This window comes from Chanodichthys erythropterus, chromosome 4 (assembly GCF_024489055.1).
Source record: "Chanodichthys erythropterus isolate Z2021 chromosome 4, ASM2448905v1, whole genome shotgun sequence".
Taxonomy (NCBI): domain Eukaryota; kingdom Metazoa; phylum Chordata; class Actinopteri; order Cypriniformes; family Xenocyprididae; genus Chanodichthys; species Chanodichthys erythropterus.
In genome coordinates, this window is record NC_090224.1 from 17,330,397 (window position 1) to 17,351,043 (window position 20,647).

The 20,647-nt window shown below is 35.7% G+C and overlaps 1 protein-coding gene across 11 annotated transcripts in view; it reads right to left on the minus strand.

Moving 5' to 3' along the window:
- mark3b (MAP/microtubule affinity-regulating kinase 3b) overlaps positions 1-20,647 on the minus strand; it is an 83,654-nt gene that overhangs the window by 27,529 nt on the left and 35,478 nt on the right. For all 11 annotated transcript variants that reach the window (XM_067384343.1, XM_067384347.1, XM_067384338.1 and 8 more), the window contains 3 exons: positions 7,780-7,828; positions 1,425-1,490; positions 1,236-1,306 (listed from right to left, as the gene is read on the minus strand). In XM_067384343.1, coding sequence (XP_067240444.1) covers positions 1,236-1,306; positions 1,425-1,490; positions 7,780-7,828 — 186 coding nt within the window. The remainder of the gene's footprint in view (positions 1-1,235; positions 1,307-1,424; positions 1,491-7,779; positions 7,829-20,647) is intronic.

A 20,647-nucleotide genomic window follows, 5' to 3' on the forward strand; every position in this document is an offset into this window, starting at 1 on the left:
TTCGTAATATTAACAAAACTAAAATAATATCTCAATGATACTGGGATGGAATATTAGCATACTGCCTACTGCACAGTATGTAATAAATACTGTTGAGATTGGTCTACTCTGCTCTGATTGGTCAGATGGCCCAGTCTGTTGTGATTGGTTTACTGCTCACAGCACGTGTCAGAAAAACAAAACACCTATTATCATATCTGAATTCCAGCTCTGTAGGCTTCCTCAGTGCTTGATACACAGTGATATGAACAGTAACGATGCTGTCGGTTTTTACTGTATCAATTACAGCGTGAGACCACATCCTTTTAAAGTGCAGCAAAGTGGATTCACGGTGCTGAAAACAGTGACAACATGAACCAAACTCTTCCAGGCCTCAGCTACAACTACAGTGTTTGAGGGCGGGTCAAAGTAGACGTTGTTTGTGGGCAGCCAATGAAGACCACAGGCTGGCATTATGCAAATTTGTTACATTATCATGTTGGTCTTTAACACTTTCACAAACAGCTATATTATATAGTGCATGAAAGTAATATTTGAAAAAGCATAATGGGGCACTTTAAAGCAGCTATTAGCCACATTGTTGTCTCATTATGTTGAGTGCTTAACGTAGGAAGTAGCATCAGATCGTTATCATGAAAATATATAGGTATATTTATATTTATAATTTAAATTTGTGTTCTAGTCAAAAAATGAGTCAAGAAAGAGATGTTATTAAATTGCTGTTATTATAGATACATTTGATCGGTCGCACTAGAAATCAAGTTGAGTGCAATGCATTGTTGTCTGGTTTAGGGTGTTCTTGCTGAATACGGAGGACTTTGTCAAAATTTGGTATCCTGCATAGAGAAAACATGCATAATTTGCATAGTAAATAACATAAAGAAAAAATTTGCATTATGCATTTTTAAAAACACTCCCAAATTCTCAGATTCTGACACTGACATTAGTTTTGACGAGGGTTTGTGGTTTTCCACAAGCGGTTCTTAAATTGTTCAAACCATAATTAGTTTTTGACCCAAAACCAAAAGTCGAGTATATGGGCCACATTCGACCCACTGGGAAACCCTTTACGCAGGATCACACAGGATCAACCGCCAATCACACAAGCGTCAACCAATTGCACCTCACAGCTTGCCATTTCCATGGCAACCAGGAGCCATGTGAATGGGCAGGGCGGCCCGGGTGAGAGCGAGAGGGCGGGACAGGGTTGTATTGAGCACACTGCAGTACTGTACCTGTCTAAATTTAGCTCTGGCCTCCTTCTCCTTCATGCGTCCATGTGCTACGAGGTAGTCAAACACCTCCCCTGTGGAGAGAAGAGATGCACATTCTCAGTTTCATATGCTTCATTATGTAGAGTTACAGGCTTGTCTGCACAAGATTACATAACTTTAGAAGCGTCACATTAGCTTCATCAAACTCACCACCACTGGCGTACTCCATCACCAGATAAAGTGTCTTGTCTGTTTCTATGACCTCAAAGAGTTTTACTGTAGAAAAAGACAGAGAAAGAGACCAACTTAAGTACATTTTTCTTTATATTGCAAGCCAATATATCAGCTGTCTGTCGTCGTGGATGCAGAGCAGCACAAAACAAAAGTAAAAGTTTTTGGTTACTGATGTTCAGACTTTTCTTTACTCCAGTCTTCAGTGTCACGTGATCCTTCAGAAATCATTCTAATATGCTGCTTTGCTGCTCAAGAAACATTTATTATTTTTGTCAATGTTGAAACCGGTTGTGCTGCTTAATATCTTTGTGGAAACGACAATGAATAGGCTAAATTGCTAAATATATATATATTTTTTTAAATATTGCTTTTCAACAGTCATGTTAATTTATAAATATACTATTATTTGCTGTTAAATTCATGATCGATCATAATAAATATACTAATGTCCTTTCATCCAGTTTGCAATGTTAAGAATGTAAAATTGTAGAAATTAACATTAACTTACATTAATAAATGCAGTTCATTACACCTAATTAATTAACAAATTTAACCGTTAACTTTATTCTTTTAATTTTAAGTTGGAATTTAATCATTGTTTCTCCAGCCATGCTCTTAAAGCATATAAATGAGCTGAAATATAATTCAATTCACAGTGTGCCTGCAGAGCTACAACTGCACAAATATGCCATGTCTCCAATAAAACGTTACAGTAACTGAGCGCTGTTTGAAATGTGAGTGATGGGCCAGGTTTAAGTAACAGTACCCGACAACACACAACATCAAACATGTACTCCCGACATGCACACTAAATTTAGTAACACCGTAAATGCCAGCAAAGGCAGCGCTCTGCTTCTGTGACAGTGATGATTGACTTCCAACTCTACACAACCACGCACTAAAGCTTTAGTGATCTGGTAACAAAATTTCATCTATTCTGAAAATAGGTCATCATAAATCTTTCAAGTTATATTATATAAACCATTTAAAGCTTTTGTAATATTACACACTACCGTTCAAAAGTTTGTGGTCAGTGAGAAATTTTTTTAATTTCTTTGGAAAGAAATTAATACTTTTATTAAGTAAGGATGCATTAAATTGATCAAAAGTGAAAACATTTATAATGCTACAAAAGATTCTATTTCAAATAAATGCTGTTCTTCTATTCAAAGAATCCTGTTTTTTTTTTCACAACTGTTTTCAACATTGATGATAATAATAAAGAAATGTTTCTTGAGCATCAAATCAACATTAGAATGATTTCTGAAGGATCATGTGACACTGAAGACTGGAGTAATGATGCTGAAAATTCAGCTTTGCATCACAGGAATAAATTACATTTTACAATATATTCAAATAGAAAACAGTTATTTTAAATTGTAATTTCACAATATTACTGGATTTTTTTGTATTTTTAATCAAATAAATGCAACCTTGGTGAGCAGAACAGGCATCTTTTAAAAACATTGTATATATATATTGGGATTGTAGTTCTTTTCCTCATTAAAGCTGTTGATTACACAGTCATATCAAAGTTTGTATTAATGTAATTCACCTCATTGCTGGTTGGTTTGGTTCATGGCTAATAATTCTTTAACCCTTTGATGCACAACATGGGTCAAAAATGACCTGTCTGAGTTTTTATTTTCTATATCTTTGCAAGAAATTAATTTCATCATTCAGTATTCCAGGTATTCCTCAATTAACTTGTTTTTGATCATCACAAATCCTCATTTAAATTTTTTCTTTCTTACTTTTTGAATAAAAATCATTTTTGTATCACTACCCTTCTAATGCACAACATGGGTCAAAAATGACCCGTATTCATTTCCTATGTTATTTCAATCATGGTTGAGTGTTTCTTCGCTGAATCTTTGAAAGAAATGTATTTTGTCATTTATTTATTCCAGGTATTCATTAAATATATTGTTTTTCTACAAATAATTATGTTTATTTTTTCTTTCGTACTTTATAAACAAACAGAGTTTTCGTATTTCAATTTTATACACATGGGTCAAAAATGACCCATACAGAAATCTTTAATATTTACAAATATTTTTAAGTAGGAACATATTTACTGCAGACAACTGTTCACCTGCCACACATTTCACATCTTAACAAGGCTACTTTTGTATATTTGATGGATGTAAGTCTTATGATATTTAATATATTAGGCTTATAATATATATATATATATATATATATATATATATACAGTACAGTAAGTTTGGAACCACTAAGATTTTTAATGTTTTTAAAAGAAGTTTCGTCTGCTCACCAAGGCTACATTTATTTAATTAAAAATACAGTAAAAAACAGTAATATTGTGAAATATTATTACAATTTAAAATAACTGTGTACTATTTAAATATATTTGACAAAGTAATTTATTCTTGTGATGCAAAGCTGAATTTTCAGCATCGTTACTCCAGTCTTCAATGTCACATGATCCTTCAGAAATCATTCTAATATGCTGATCTGCTGCTCAGTAAACATTTATGATTATTTTCAATGTTGAAAACAGTTGTGTACTTTTTTTTTTTTTTTCAGGATTCCTTGATGAATAGAAAGTTCAAAAGAACAGCATTTATCTGAAATACAAAGCTTCTGTAGCATTATACACTACCGTTCAAAAGTTTGGGGTCAGTAAGAATTTTTATTTTTATTTTTTTGAAAAGAAATTAAAGAAATGAATACTTTTATTCAGCAAGGATGCATTAAATCAATCAAAAGTGGCAGGAAAGACATTTATAATGTTACAAAAGATTAAATTTCAGATAAACACTGTTCTTTTGAGCTTTCTATTCATCAAATAATCCTGAAACAAAATATTGTACACAAATATTTTGTACAATTGTACACATTAAATGTTTCTTGACCAGCAGATCAGCATATTAGAATGATTTCTGAAGGATCATGTGACACTGAAGACTGGAGTAATGATGGTGAAAATGCAGCTTTGATCACAGGAATAAATTACATTTTAACATATATTCAAATAGAAAACAGTTATTTTAAATTGTAATAATATTTCACAATATTACTGTTTTTACTGTATTTTTAATTAAATAAATGTAGTCTTGGTGAGCAGACGAAACTTCTTTTAAAAACATTAAAAATCTTAGTGGTTCCAAACTTTTGGACTGTACTGTACTGTATTTTTTTTTTTTTTTTGTCATAAATCAATGCAATAGGTCACCCTTTAAGTCTGTCAGTGTTCCAGAAAAGTAGCAGTTTTGGACATATACAACATGGGTCTAAAGTGCCCTGAATGAGTTATTATTTTCTATATCGCATATATTACAATAAATTTCATTATTCCAGGTATTACTCAATAAACAAATCCTTATTTAAATTTTTCCTTTCTTTTTGAATGAAAACTTTTTTGTGTCATTACTTTTCTAAAGGCCAAAGTATACTTCACTTTTTATGCATATGTGAGGGTCAGCATACAGATTTTGAAACTTTTTATAATTTCCACCGGATTTCTGTAACTTTGTATGTGCAGGTTACACATACACATTTAAATTGCGTTCGACTGCGCACAAAGTATACTTTCAGCTTTTTTTTTACAGTGATGTCATCATCCACCTCAGTTCTGAAAGAAAAAATAAACAATGATTTTTGACAATCAAAAACAAGATATTTAAGGAATACCTGGAATAAATAAATGATAAAATACATTTCTTTTAAATATTCAGCAAAGAAACACACAGCCAAGATTGAAATAACATATGAAATGAATACGGGTCATTTTTGACCCATGTTGTGCATTAGAAGGGATTTTCATAGCTTGTGCATCAAAGGGTTAATACAGATTTTTCAGGAATCCCTATAGGGAAAAATGAATAGAAAAATACTAAGCCTGCTGAAAAAGTTTCCTTCTGAAGACATAGTGGGAAAAAGAAGTACAGTCAACTTTTATGAGAGTTTTTTTTTTTTTTTTTTCTGGAACTTGTCAGACATTATTCATAGATTACAAGAACTGCATAACAATTTTTCAAATATGCCTACAGAAATTTTTCAACGGACCAAAAATAACCATGCAGGTTGGGAACAACAGAAGGGCGAGTACTTTCATTTAGCTCTGCCCTGATTGTGCCAGGCTCCCAGTTTGACACAACCAGATCCACATCAACGCCACCCACATCCTCTTCTGGCAAACAACTCCGCCTTTTCCCCTCATTTGCGAGAGTAGGAAAAAAAGTAGGTCATCTCTGGGGCAGTGATAACGCGTGACCAGACAGCCCAAGGACAGGCAGGAGGAGACGATACCCGAGCATGTGCTGCCACAGTCCGTGCTGATAATAGCAAAGGGCATCGCATGTGTAAGCGGAAGCAAGCATTGTCATGACAACCCCTGCATTTCCCAATTCCTGGAAAGATGCTCTACATTCACTGAATTAAGGACTGCAGATGAAAGACGATCAAATGATGGGCAAGTGAGGAGAAAGGCTAACTTTGAGAGAAAGAGGTTACGTGAAAAGGCTGACAGAGGTAAAATCTGAATGAAGCGAGAAAGGTTAGGAAGTGCGTGGGCCGTAGCTGGGAGTTAACAATTACCTTCCCTCCTACTCGCTGGTAACACGTTATCTTCACGATAATGCGTCAAATACTTTCACTGGCGCTGGGAATCTGATTCCTTTTTTGCAGATCAGTCCGTTTGGACGGTTTGTTTCAGTAAAGTGGTTAAAAGAAACAATTTGTACTGTATTGTTCCCAAAGGTCTTTTTTTGTAGTAAAATAAATATTTAGTTAAATACTGCTTTTTGAAAAAACAGATCTCAAATGTGTTGCCAAACAAAGTTCTCCCAGTCTCACAAACACTATACACAAGATTTTGAACAAATTAACAAAAAATGGTTGATTTGTATGTGAAACAATAAGGTATTTTTTGAAGTCACAGTAAAAGAAGAGTTCCTGCAAACCTTTCATTGGTTTTATAATCCATTTCCATTGAAGCACATGCAAACAAGGTTAACTGTAAACATAAGCTACTGTATACTAAGACAATGCCATCCAATGCAATACCAAACCATTTGTGTGAACTCTGACCAGCAAATTGCCAGAGCACAAAGACATTTTATAAACAGTCTGAACTTTTAAACAAACTTAAAAGTTTCCATTCTGCAGGCTCAAAGCCTTGTGTGATTGGAGCATATAACGTTTGACTGAAAATGTATGTCTTTATAAAACTGAGACCACATAATAATGAAGCAAATTCATGCACTAGGACAATGGTTTTCAAATGGGCTGCAACAATTATTCTATTGTCAGTCAAGATTCTGATCTGCATACAGTTTTGCGACAAAATTATTTCTAAATCTAAGTAAAGAAAAGTAATGCAATAAAAGTGAATATTTCTCAAATCGTATTGTAATTTGTATAAAATATAGTGGCAAAAGATAAGCCACTTATTTAATTTTGCATATTATTTAACAGTGTTTAACATGTCTTTATAATATCACACTTACTATTTTTGTCATTACTATTTTGGGGTCGGTAAGATGTTTTCTTTCAGAAAATGTTTTTGAAAGAAGTCTCTTATGCTCACAAAAGCAATTATTTGATCAATATTTAATAATATTATAAAAACAGTCACATTGTGTAACTGTTTTCTATTTTAATAAATTTTAAGATTTATTCCTGTGATGGCAAAGCTGAATTTTCAGCATCATTACTCCAGTCTTCAATGTCACATGATCCTTCAGAAATCATTCTAATATGCTGATTTTTGATGCTCAAGAAAAATGTCCTATTATCATCCATGTTGAAAACAGCTGTGCTGCTTAATATTTTGTGGAAACCGTTATGTTTTACTGTCATTTTTAATCAATTTAATGCATCCTTGCTGAATAAAATGTCCTGTTGGTGCTACAAGAGTTAGTGTGGAGTCAGCATCCAGAACTAAAACTACATATATTAAAATAGGAAACAAGGGTCTCTCATGAACACAAACACCTGCTCATGTCCGGGAATGGCAGATGGGGGTCGCTGAGGGGCAATAAAGGTATTGGGGTGAGAGAGGGGCCACACAGAGATGACATCATGAGACAGGAGGGGGGAGGAGAGGCATGTGCAGGCCGTCAGATGATGGATGCTCAACAATGGAACACACAGAGGCATACAGGAGTGCTTTTGTGCTGCCGGGAGGAGCTGGTCGGCTGTCTGAATAGGAGCGGTGTGGCGGCTCTGGGAAAAGCAGAGGGAGTTCCTGCACAGGGGATTAGAGAGGCCTCCACTACAGTCCGCTTTGTGTGCCACATTCCCAAACATCTCCACAGAGAGAGAGAGAGAGCTTCTAAAAACAGATTACTGTAGGACAACTCACCAATATTTGGATGATTTAGAATCTTCATTATTCTTACTTCCCTGAAGAGCTGCAAAAGAAAAGAAAAAGAAAAATTATGAGAATGAGCTAATTGTTTTTTTTTTTTTTTCCTTTACATTCACTGATGACAAGTGGTGTGCAAATTCTAGGGTGATGTATACCACCTTTCAAAAGTTTGGGGGTCTGTAAGATTTGTTTTGAAAGAAATAAATACTTTTTATTCAGCAAGGATGCATTAAAATGATCAAAAGTGACAGGAAAGATTTTTATAACAATACAAAAGTTTTCTATTTCAAATAAATGATGATCTTGAAAAAAATGTTTCCACAAAAATATTAAAGGGTTAGTTCACCCAAAAATGAAAATTCTGTCATTAATTACTTACCCTCATGTCTTTCCACAACCGTAACACCCTTCGAAACACAGATTTAGATATTTTTGATGAAATCCGAGAGGTATCTGACTCTTATTACCACCACTTTTAAGGTCCAGAAAGGTACTAAATACATTGTTAAAACAGTTGATGTGACTGCAGTGGTTCAACCTTAATGTTATGAAGCGACGAAATACTTTTGGTGCGCAAAAACAAAACAAAAATAACAACTTATTTAACAACCTCTTCTCTTTCCTGTCATTATCCTTACGCAGGTGACGCAGTAAGCATAGTGAAGGCTTCCGTGTTTACGTCCGAATGCCGGCTCAGTATTGGCTGACGCTGTACACGTGAGCAGCATGACGCATGCGTGTGATGCAGACGCATGACCCGGCCAATAATGAGTCAATGTTCTGACACAGAACCTGGAAGCGCTGGATGTAAACAACGTATGAGAATGACACAGAAGAGAAGATATTATTAAATAAAGTCATTATTTTTGTTTTGTTTTTGCACACAAAAAGTGTTCTTGTCGGTTCATAAAATGAAGGTAAAATGAAGGTTTTAACAATGTCTTTAGTACCTTTCTGGACCTTGAAAGTGGTGGTTATATTGCTGTCTATACGGACGAATCAGATACCTCTCGGATTTCATCAAAAATATCTTAATTTTTGTGTTCTGAAGATGAACGAAGGTCTTACAGGTTTGGAACGACATGAGGGTGAGAAATTAAAGACAGAATTTTCATTTTTGGGTGAACTAACCCTTTAAGCACAATTGCTTTTGACACTGATAAAAAAGAAAAGTTTCTTGAGCACCAAATCAGAATATTAGAATGATTTCTGAAGGATCAGGTGACATTTCACAATATTTCTGTTTTAAAGTATTTTTGATCAAATAAATGCATCCTTGGTGAGAAAGACTTCATTCAAAAACATTGAAAAGTCTTACTGACCCCAAAAATTTGCTCTAGGTGGTTGCTAGGTAGCTTCTTACTGGGTCAAAAGAGCTCACAATCAAGTCTCTGATATTCTGGTCTCTAAATATGGCTCAACTTCTTCCCTTTAATATGCCATCGAACAGTTTTTTACAAGATGTAATATAAGTCTAAGGTGTCCCCTGAATGTCTCTGTGAAGTTTCAGCTCAAAATACCCCATAGATTTTTTTTTATTAATTTTTTTAACTGCCTATTTTGGTGCATAATTAGAAATGCGCAGATTCAGGCTGCGGCCCCTTTAATTGCCTGCACTCTCCGCCCCCTCCCGAGCTCTCGACTCTATCATTGCATAAACAAAGTTCACACAGCTAATATAACCCCCAAAATGGATCTTTACAAAGTGTTCGTCATGCATGCTGCTAGTATACATCGGATTATGTGAGTATAGTGTTTATTTGGATGTTTACATAACACGTAACAGTCTGTTATGTTGAGATTCGCCTGTTCTTCGGAGGTCTTTTAAACAAATGAGATTTATATAAGAAGGAGGAAACAATGGAGTTTGAGACTAACTGTATGTCATTTCCATGTACTGAACTCTTGTTATTCAACTATGCCAAGGTAAATTCAATTTTTAATTCTAGGGCACCTTTAAATTAAGTCTATGGGATTTTTGCTTTATCGTTCAGCAGGCGAAAATAATATGTTGGAGCATTTAGAAAAGTTATAGTACAATTGTTGTTTAACTCGAAAAAAAAATAAAAAATTCTCACCTATACCATTCCCATTTAATTTTCCATACCCATTGTCCACAACAATATCTGAAGGCCTCCTACTCACAATTTCTACCCAATAAAATATTTTAGAGCTTAGCATAACTAGAAATATGTATTTTTTTGTTGTTATGAAAGTAATTAAATGCTAAACAATAGTTTGATTTTTGTTGTTTTAACTTATTTTAGTGCTTGATTTATCTCATTTTAAATAAATTTAAGTCATCTTGAGGCCTCGTTGGAAGTTTGTTGAGACTCCCTGGTGGGAACCACTACAAGGCTTGTGCACCATTCAGAATTGACTGAGAATTCTATTCCTATTCCATTTTTCTCTCTTTATGTTTTTGCCACATATCTGTTCACACCAGTCTCCTTCCTCTTTCAATTATTTTCAAGAGTCCAGTCCGTACGTCACTCTGATGCGTACAGTCACATACAAAAAGACTGAAAGCATGAGAAAGAGTGAAAGGTACAAAATGTTTTGTGTCCATTTCACAGAGTTCAATAGTCAGTAGTCATTGCACAAAAAGAAACTACTAAAAATCAATACCCGCCTCTGAGTGCAGGGCTAATTAGGCTCTTAGTCATCCAGCAATGTTCTAAACCCAGCAATCTATACTAAAGCACTAGAACAAATATGCTGTCTCATACATCAGAACATGTGGACACGGTCAGGCACTCTAGAATAACCTGAGCTGACATCAAAGTGGACGTCTGTGGCCGTTGAACCCCAACGCTGCAGTACAGTAGCCACCCCAACCATGGCAGATCTAAATAATGGCATCTCATTTAAACAGGCCAGAGCGTAAAAGACTAAATTTAGCAGTATACACAGCCTGTGACTTTAAGCATGAAAAGTGGTAACACAATCTGTTCATACAGCCGCTGTGCAGTTTATTTTCCACACAGATAGCTCCGCTGCAGCTGAATCTACAGCGCCACAGCTAAAGAAATCGTATTTTACAAAAATATGCAGACTTCACTGAATGTGAGGAGACAAAATAAGTGAATAAAGGCAACATAACACATCTGTAACACATTACAATGTCTTTGCTGGCTGCTCTCAAAACAGCCATACAGAAAAAATAGTGTGATACAATTCATGAGCCGGTTCTTGAAATGAATCAGCCAAAAGACTCAGAAATTCAGTTATTCATTTGATCAGCCTGATGAATACTTCATGAACTCTCTGTATTTATTAGAGCAGTAATGAATTGTCCAAAAAGACTCACAAATGTAAGTTTGATTCAGTATGATTACCCTTCTCTGAATTAACTCCCCAAAATTTGTCAAAATGGTGAATCCGCTAAAAAGACCCCAGAACTTGTGAGTTTTCAGTTTGATGAGAGTCAGTATGATGAGTCCTTCACTAAATTATCAGAGTGGTAGTGAATAAGTCAAAAAGACTTTATCAGTTTCTGTTTGAAACAGTATGTTTAACCCTTTACTAGTAAAGGAATAGTCAACCAAAAATGAAAAAGACCCTATAATTTACTCACCCCCAAGCCATCCTAGGTGTATATGACTTTCTTCTTTTTTAGCCAAACATAATTGGAGTTATATTAAATAATATCCTAACTCTTCCCAGATTTGTAATGGCATTGAATAGTGCACGAGTTTTTGAAGCTCCAAAAAGCACATCCATCCATTATAAAAGTAATCCATACGACTCAAGTGGGTTAACAAATGCGATGGGTTTTTGTTGGAAAAATATCCATATTTATAACTTTATAAACTATAATCACTGGCTTTCGGCAATGGCCGAATGCGCGTTCAAGAGAGAGTCAAGTTCCGGAGGAAGGGTGACCTCTAATGTATGACTTAGGATAGAGCAAAACAAAATGCCGGTCAAAAATTAGAAGTCTGAATTTAGACATTTTAAAGGTGCCCTAGAATTAAAAATTGAATTTATCTTGACATAGTTATATAACAAGAGTTCAGTACATGGAAATGACATACAGTGAGTCTCAAACACCTTCTTATATGAATCTCATTTGTTTAAAAGACCTCCGACGAACAGGCGAATCTCAACATAACACCGACTGTTACGTAACAGTCAGGATCATTAATATGTACGCCCCCAATATTTGCATATGCCAGCTCATGTTCAAGGCATTACACAAGGGCAGGACGCCTGGATCTGTGCACAGCTGAATCATCAGACTAGGTAAGCAAGCAAGGACAACAGAGAAAAATGGCAGATGGAGCAATAATAACTGACATGATCCATGATATCATGATATTAGTGATATTTGTAAATTGTCTTTCTAAATGTTTCGTTAGCATGTTGCTAATGTACTGTTAAATTTGGTTAAAGTTACCATCGTTTCTTACTGTATTCACGGAGACAAGAGTCGTCGCTATTTTCATTTTTAAACACTTGCAGTCTGTATAATTCATAAACACAACTTCATTCTTTATAAATCTCTCCAACAGTGTAGCATTAGTTGTTAGCCGTGGAGCACAGCCTCAAACTCATTCAGAATCAAATGTAAACATCCAAATAAATACCATACTTACGCGATTAGACATGTTGCATGACAAACACTTTTTAAAGAACAATTTTGAGGGTGATATTAGCTATGTGAACTTTGTTTATGCTGTTAAAGGCAAGCGCGAGCTCCATGGGCAGGGAGTGTGAGCATTTAAGTACTATTTTAAGCGATGAGCTGCATCCCTTAAGTAACGGGTTTCAGTTTAAGTCCTCGGGTTGCCGGTTTGTGGCCCCGAGATGGAAAACGAGACGCTACAGGAATACTTTTGTTCCTGCGGCAATTGAGGTTTTAAATAATAAGAAGAAGTTAAATGTTTTAATATGCAATAGTTAAATGCAAGAAGGGATATGTATGTGTTTGGTGCAGCCTGTCATGATGTTATTAACTGGTATGCTGTTGTAAATTGTTATGTCTTGTATGTGTTTTTTTGCTGGACAATGAAATTCTATTCTGCAAAACAATTTTACCTGCGGGTACGAAATAAAGAGACCTTGACCTTGACCTTTAAAGGGGCCGCAGCCTAAATCGGCTCATATTTGATGATGCCCCAAAAAAAATTAATAAAAAAAAATCTATCGGGTATTTTGAGCTGAAACTTCACAAACACATTCAAAGGACACCTTAGACTTATATAACATCTTTTAAAAAGACGTTCTATGGCACCTTTAAAGGAAAAATGTCGGAGGATTTCGATATAAGAGAAGAGGAGCTAAATGTGGATATTTTTATTACAAAAACCCATCACTTCACTTCTGAAGTCATTTATTAACCCACTGAGGTTGTATGGATTACGTTTACGATGGATGGATGTGCTTTTTGGAGCTTAAAAAACTCCATTACAAATCTGGGAAGAGCCAGGATATTTACTCTGATTGTGCTGTGATTGGCTCAAAGAAGAAAGTCATATACACCTAGGATGACTTGAGGTTGAGTGGGATAATTTTTAGGTGAACTATACCTTTAACAAATGAGTCATAAATATGCACCAACTCATCAGTTTCCGATTGAATTAGACTTGCTAATCCTTTCCCGAATTAACTCACTAAATTTGACTGAATTCAAATTTGTCTAACTCAAAATAAGAATAAGAAAACAAGAATTCTTTTATGTATTTAAGATTTGTGAACAGTATTAATACTGACTGTTTGATCATATGACGACAATATTGATATATTTAATTCAATTTAAAACACTAACCCTCGGTTTCACAGACAAGAATTAAGCTAGTCCCAGACTAAATTGCATATTTGAGCTGTCTTAACTAAAAGTAACTGACATATCTTAAAATATGTCAGTGCCATTGTTTTGTCTCAAGATGCACACCAGTAATGTTTTTTTTTCTGAGGCATGTTGATAAAAGCTACTAAAATGCCCTAATTGGCCTAATCCTGGCTTAATTTAAGCCCTGTCTGTGAAACCAGGCCTAAATCTTTAAAACATATTAAAGTAGCAAAAAAATTATATTGTTTTTATATTATATAAATTGAATTGTATATTTATATTTATACTGATCCTACCAAAGCATAATAACAAGCACCAGCAGCATCAGCTGAAATCTACTCAACTACAAAACACTACCTGGTGGTTCCTTGATAATCAGGCCCTGATAACAGGCTGATGGTGTTTAAACTGGCAAAACAGATTACCGAGACCACGGTCTGGGGCTTTTCCTTATGACTTGCAGAAAGCGAGATGCTGGGAGCACATGTTGTAGAAAAGACCGCACAGCAGTAGTTTCAACCCGCAGCCACAAATTACAGAAAGCTAATTAAAGAGAGCGAGGTCTCCGCTAATGAGCGGAAGACATTCAGACGTAGACAGGCATGGCGTCTAGAATGGAGCTGCTCTGAGGTGGATCATCAGCTGTTTAACATCATCAGCGATCATAAGCGATGAGTCATCAGTAGTATTGGAGATGGGAATGACAAACTGCGAACGGCCACCCAGAGCTTCCTGTTTAGATGTCAACATAGCACATTGCTGGGAATGTAAAACAAACACTCATCGCTGAAACATTTAGGTGTTTAGGAGAGAAAAATATGAGAAAAATATAAATTAAGAGTCATTATATACAATAAGAATTAAAACTTATTAATTATTCATGGAATAATTTTTTTGAAATCCTAAAAAGCGACTCAAAAGTTTGGATCATGCTACCCAATTAGTTCAAACTACGGTCTCACAATAAAAATAACTATTAAAAATTATGTTATGATCTACTTAAATGCAAAATAGTACATTAAATATACAAAACATAATTTATATTTTCTATTAGGAAAAGGTTTGTCATAAACCCTAACCCTTAAATTTCAATATATAAAAATAAGACGTAATAAAACAATATTTGTTAAATATATAAATAAATAAAATGTAGCATATGTGTAGTATCAATCATATCAGACTTTTTTCAGTGAATAATGACCAAAATTTTAACTTCTGAAAATAATCAAACTTAATACAGTACCAGCTTAATAAATAAATAAATAAATATAATGTAGCATGTGTAGTATCAATTTGACCAGAATAGTGCAATTTGTTCATAAATTTCAACTTATGAAAATAATAAAACAATGTAATAAAAAATAAAATAAAATAATTAAAGTATATGTGTAGTATCAATCAGATCAGAGTAGAAGAATGGCTTGTTTTCAGTGAATAATGACTTCAATTGTTTACTTATGAAAATACCAAAATAAATAATTTAATAAAACAAATAACTAAAGTGTTTGTATAAATCAGATAAGACAAGAAGAATGGGTAACACTTTAGTTTAGGGTCCAATTCTCACTATTAACGTTGCTTATTAACATACATATTACTAGGAAAACTGTTTATTAGTACTTATAAAGCATGACCATATTCTACATCCCATAATTTTTTCCAATAACTAAACTTAATAACTACCTTACTAACTATTAACAAGCAGTAATTAAGGAGTTTCCTGAGGCAAAAGTCATAGTTAATATTTAGTTAATGGTGAGAATTGGACTCTAATCTATAAAATGTGCCCGAAGAATGATTTGTTTACAACATAACTTAATTTTCATCTGTTCCTCACACATCGTATGGCTTCAGAATCGACAGACTTCTATGATAGATCCTTTTTGAAGCTTGAACTCTCCAGTCCCACATGAATTATAATCATTGGGAAAAATGACCTGTGGGGGTTGGACTGAGATAGTGACAACCTACCCGTCTACCTAATTCAATTCTAGGTGGACTGAACGTTCTCCTGTAAATAACACATGGTGTAGATGCTCTTCAACATCAAGTGCTTAATGTTGGGTGTGTAGGTGTGCAGTTGCACTGAGATTGCCTGCAGAGGAAAGCTTTCTCTAAGACGCATGCATGCACTTTTGTAAATGGATGCAATCTTGTCTGTAACACACCTACAAGCAATTAGCGCAGTATTTTTGAAAAGCGCTTCCATGCATGTGTGTGCGTTACCATGCACATGTTCATTATTGTGGCATTAAAGCGCAATTGCAGCATGCACTTATGTGCATGTGCCCATCTCTCTAAAAATGTGTGGGTTTTCTCATGCCCTGAGGTGGCAGCTACTTCCTGTGTTTCACAATGAATACTCTCAATGGTGTTCTGTGGGAAAAAAACAACAGCACTGCTGAATAATTCACAAGAGTTTCACAACGTGATGATGCTTCTCTTTGCAATCAGTGAAGACCCTCTGCCTTTGCCCGTGGTTCTACGCCTGGGAAAAACCAAGATAAGGTTGCATGAATGTTGTCAGTTCATCAGACACAGTCATGAGGAGGCAGAATGAGTCAGGTTGGTAGTATTTTAAGGCCAAATGACTGTCTGTTTATTGGTAGATGCCATCTAGGAATCTCAGGAGTAACCAAAAAAGACTGACTGAGAAAAAAGAAAAAGAAACATTTAGAAAGTAGTAGAAAAACTGAAATAGTATTTTCTTGTAAAATGTAATCTGATAATCTTTGTTTTAATATCAACTTTTATAAAGACTGAAATAGTATTTTCTGTATATACTTCAGAAAAAAACAACAACAGTGATTTCAAGTGCTGTTAAGAACCCATGAAAAGGGCCACAGATGCATACTGAGTCTTATAAGCACAAACAGGCTAGTTTGGGAAACCACAGAAAACGGCTCATCTCTACTCAGAACTTCTGAAGTGACAGGAAGAGGTTTTTGTCTGTGCTGTTCTATTCGCCAAACAGATTTGCATAATCAGGTTTTGAGCATTAAATGTAGGCCTGTCAATTTAATACACTAGTGCAATGAATTATAAAATGATATTCGTAAGGAATTTCCTACCATCAGACCAACTGAAGTACTTGAATCAATCACCTGAGCATTAAATGCCATGATGTGACTAATCACTCTGGAGAAATGACATTATGACAATGTTTGATTGGCTGATGGAACATGCACAATAAACTCCTCATTAACTATGCTGAGCTGTGACTTCAAAGACAGCAGACTGGAAAATTATGAAAAGAAAAGTCCATTTCACGTTTTTACTTCCAACAAAGAATCAGTAACTAGTAAACATCTCAAATGCATTTATTTGATCAAAAACACTGTAAAAACAGTAATACTGAGAAATATTATTACAAAGCAAATGTTCTATTTGAATATATTTTAAAATGCAATGCATTTTTCAGCATAATTACTCCAGTCTTCAGTGTCACATGATCCTTCAGAAATCATACTAATATGCTGATTTGCTGCTCAAGATTTTTTTTTTTATTATTATCAATGTTAATATTTTTGTGAAACCGGTACATTCTTTAATTTTATAGAAAGTTTATTTGAAATAGAAATCTTTTGCAACATTATAAATGTTTTTATTGTCACTTTTGATTAATTTAATGCATTCTTGCTGAATAAAAGTACTAATTTCTTTCTTTTTTTTTTAAATTCCTACCAACCCCAAACATTTGAATGGCAGTGTATTTGTAGCATAATTATTTAATCACATTTTGGAAACAAAGGTTTTAGTTACCACAGACTATCAAGTGATAAAGGATGCTGTGATGATGAGTCTCTGAAGGAAAAGCAAAAATGCAAGCTAATTTCCTGAGGTTAGTAAAATAGCCCCGCCCACCACTGTACAAACACCAATCGCACACTGGTCACTCTGGATAGCAGTAGGCTACTGGCAGTGGAGAAACAGGAAACACTTCAGCAGTCCCTCAACAATCACCCCACACTCCCCTCCTCTCTCAGCACATCTCATAAACAGGAAGTCACTCACAGAGATGTAGTCATTTGTACCGACCTAGAAAGAGAGGGGCCGTCCACACAGCACACAGAGTTTTTACCACTACAAATACACATCTGTAGCTTATGAGCTGCTGCGGTAATATAGATAGGTCTAAAGATCTGAAATGTCAATAGTTTCAAGCACTCTAAAGCCAATAATTCACAAATTGTGGGTAGCACAAACCGTGCTGGGTAGGGTTAGTGGGTTACGGTAAGTATTGTTTCAAGATATTTTTAAAACATTTGCTGCATGGGCAAAAAAATATGAAACACATATACATTCCGTTTTTGAGAGAAAAAAACAGATAAGTCACGTATAAGTCGCACTTTATTAATACTTTCAGAAATCATGTAAAATACCGGTAAATAAAGCTAAATGTTTACAAACATTATAAACACTATAGCTACAGGCTATTTAAGTTCCCCTCATTCCACAACAAATACATGTGTTGTTGAAAAATCCCAACAATACTGTCACACTGACTACATTAGGGGCTTATACACTAGGAAGTTATTGGAACTAGCCACTAGGGCGGTTCCCAGAGTGTTCCCCTAGGACAGTGTTGCCAAGTCCGTGTTTTTCTCGCGGAATTGGGCTACTTTTAAGTTGTTTCCGCGGGTGAAAATAAATTATGCGGATTGATTTCTACCCCTGTACGTACGATTTTGGTGCTTCAACAGCCACAAAACACCACCCAGACATACAAATTCACTGGACAATTCAGCTGCCCCGCATGGAGAAAATCGCATTGGCCTATTTTTGGGCTATTTTTGACTGGCCATTGGGCTACTTTTGACCTGGCAACCCTGCCCTTGGGCCATTTTCCTGCTTGCATTCAAGTAGGAACTCTGAAGTGATGCAAGTCACACTTGTTGTTGTGACTTTTATTTTGACGGTGGGGCCACGCGGCGGACATTCATGTTGACGGCACTGAGAATGCCAGAGCACACAGCACTCCCTTTCTCTGTTTTATTAGTTTACGATCGGTTTAATAGTCCTGTCTAATTCACTATTAGATAGAACTGTTATACAATGAAAATAGACAGTATATGAAAAAGTCTTAGTGTTTGCCATGTGGTTGATGCCCAATGTCGCTAGCTGAGCAGAAATACATAATCATGTTTTGCTTGGTCCCCTCAAAGTTGCGTTGGATTTCCTCCGTAGCGTAAAGGTTAAGAGGTCCATCTATCACTGTTTTCCATGTTCATAGAGTTAGTTAGTGGAGTAAATATATAGGCTATAATCTGTGTGTGTGTGTACACTGCTTTTTTTTTTTTTTTAAATGTCCGGCACTGGTTCACGTTTATTCGACAGGGTTGCCAGATTGCCCACCCAATTGCTATGCATTCCGGGGGTAAAATCCGCGTTTTTGGTGGGGTTCCACTGGTAAAATTCGCATTCCAGGGGCTAAATATCATGCTATTTTGGGTTGCTTCAACCCAAGGTTTAAGAAAAAAGGGGAAAACCGTGGACTAGGGCTGGGCGATATATCGCATGCAATTGTCACGCGCATTTCGTCAGTAAAGCCGGTACCCTGATTACCGCTAAATCGCCATCACCTGCTTTCAAATGGCGCAGCATTTAATAGACAGAGCCGTAGTTCACTGATAAGCCACGCAATATCGCGTTCATTATCGAATTCAATATCTGCGATAATGAACGCGTTATTGCGTGGCTTATCAGTGAACTACGGCTCTGTCTATTAAATGCCTCTCCATTTGAAAGGGTCCACTTAATCAGGGTACCGGCTTTACTGACGAAATGCGCGTGACAATTGCATGCAATATATCCCCCAGCCCTACCGTGGACTTGGCAATGGCAACACGTTCGGCCAATCAGCGTACACTTACGTCACTGGTAGTACCTGTATTGCTGGGTTAGACCCTACTCTGAAATATTCCTTGAACTAAATTCGTTCCCAGTACCTGTGTTGTGAATATGCCAAAAAGCAGGTACATCCACCATTAGTTCTAGGAACTATGAAAAGGTTCCTTGGTGCTAAAGCCCCTATTGCAGAGAACGATTCAAGAGCATGTACAGTGTCAGAGCCTATTAAGGGACAGATAATGTACAATAACTCATTATGCAAGTGTACACAAGAACAAACACACTACATTAAAAGGGCCTTTTCATGCCAATTTCATGCCAAATGAATTCCCCTTTAAGATAAACAATACATAAAACCCAACTTTGTTTACTTTTTAAAAAGAGGAACATCTCTCTTTGAGCACTATGACTTTATGATCTATCAAACAGAAAGGCCCTGAACCACAAACCGCAACAGGAAGTCAAACTTAATGCGCACGTGCTACACAACACACAAACATATGACTCAAACTATATTTCCCACTTTAGTAAACATTCAGAGCTCAAATCTCGTGTAGTTCCATCTCGATCAGAAGAAAAAACACTGTCCACCCAATTTAGATGACTTTTGTACATTTGGAAGACAATAGTGTGAAAAAAGGACACACACAGACACATTTAGATAAAAGAAAATGATCCACAGATGAAGGATATGAGGTGGCTTTAAGAGCTCACTGAATTGCCAGGATGAAATTTATTTTCTAAAACATTTAATTTTCTTTCCCTCCTTTGATAAATCCAGGCTGCCTTCCAAGATATTGGGGCAAGTTATAAAGAGCTTCCCAAAAAAAAGAAGAAGAAGAAGAAGGTGGTCAAGAGTTACCATCACCTGATAAACAAACAGCTTATGGGAATGATAACAGCATGAAAAGGGACACTTAAAAAGTAATATAAAACAAGTTTGGGCAGCATATACAAGTTTGGACACACTAATGGGTGAGTGAACACAGACCTCCATCACAATTACTGAACATTATAATTACAGAACATTAGAAGATTCGCTCAGAGGGATCTCTCGGCTGGCCTAATTGGACAAGAGCCCGCTTTCCCTCAGCAGCATGTTAACGTGTTTGTGTCTTTAACTTGCTCCATAGCTCATTTCCCCGTTTAAGGTGCATGCAAACAGCAGTTACCGTTCCTCACTGCTCCACTTCTGAGAACACGAAACACTCTCAAATG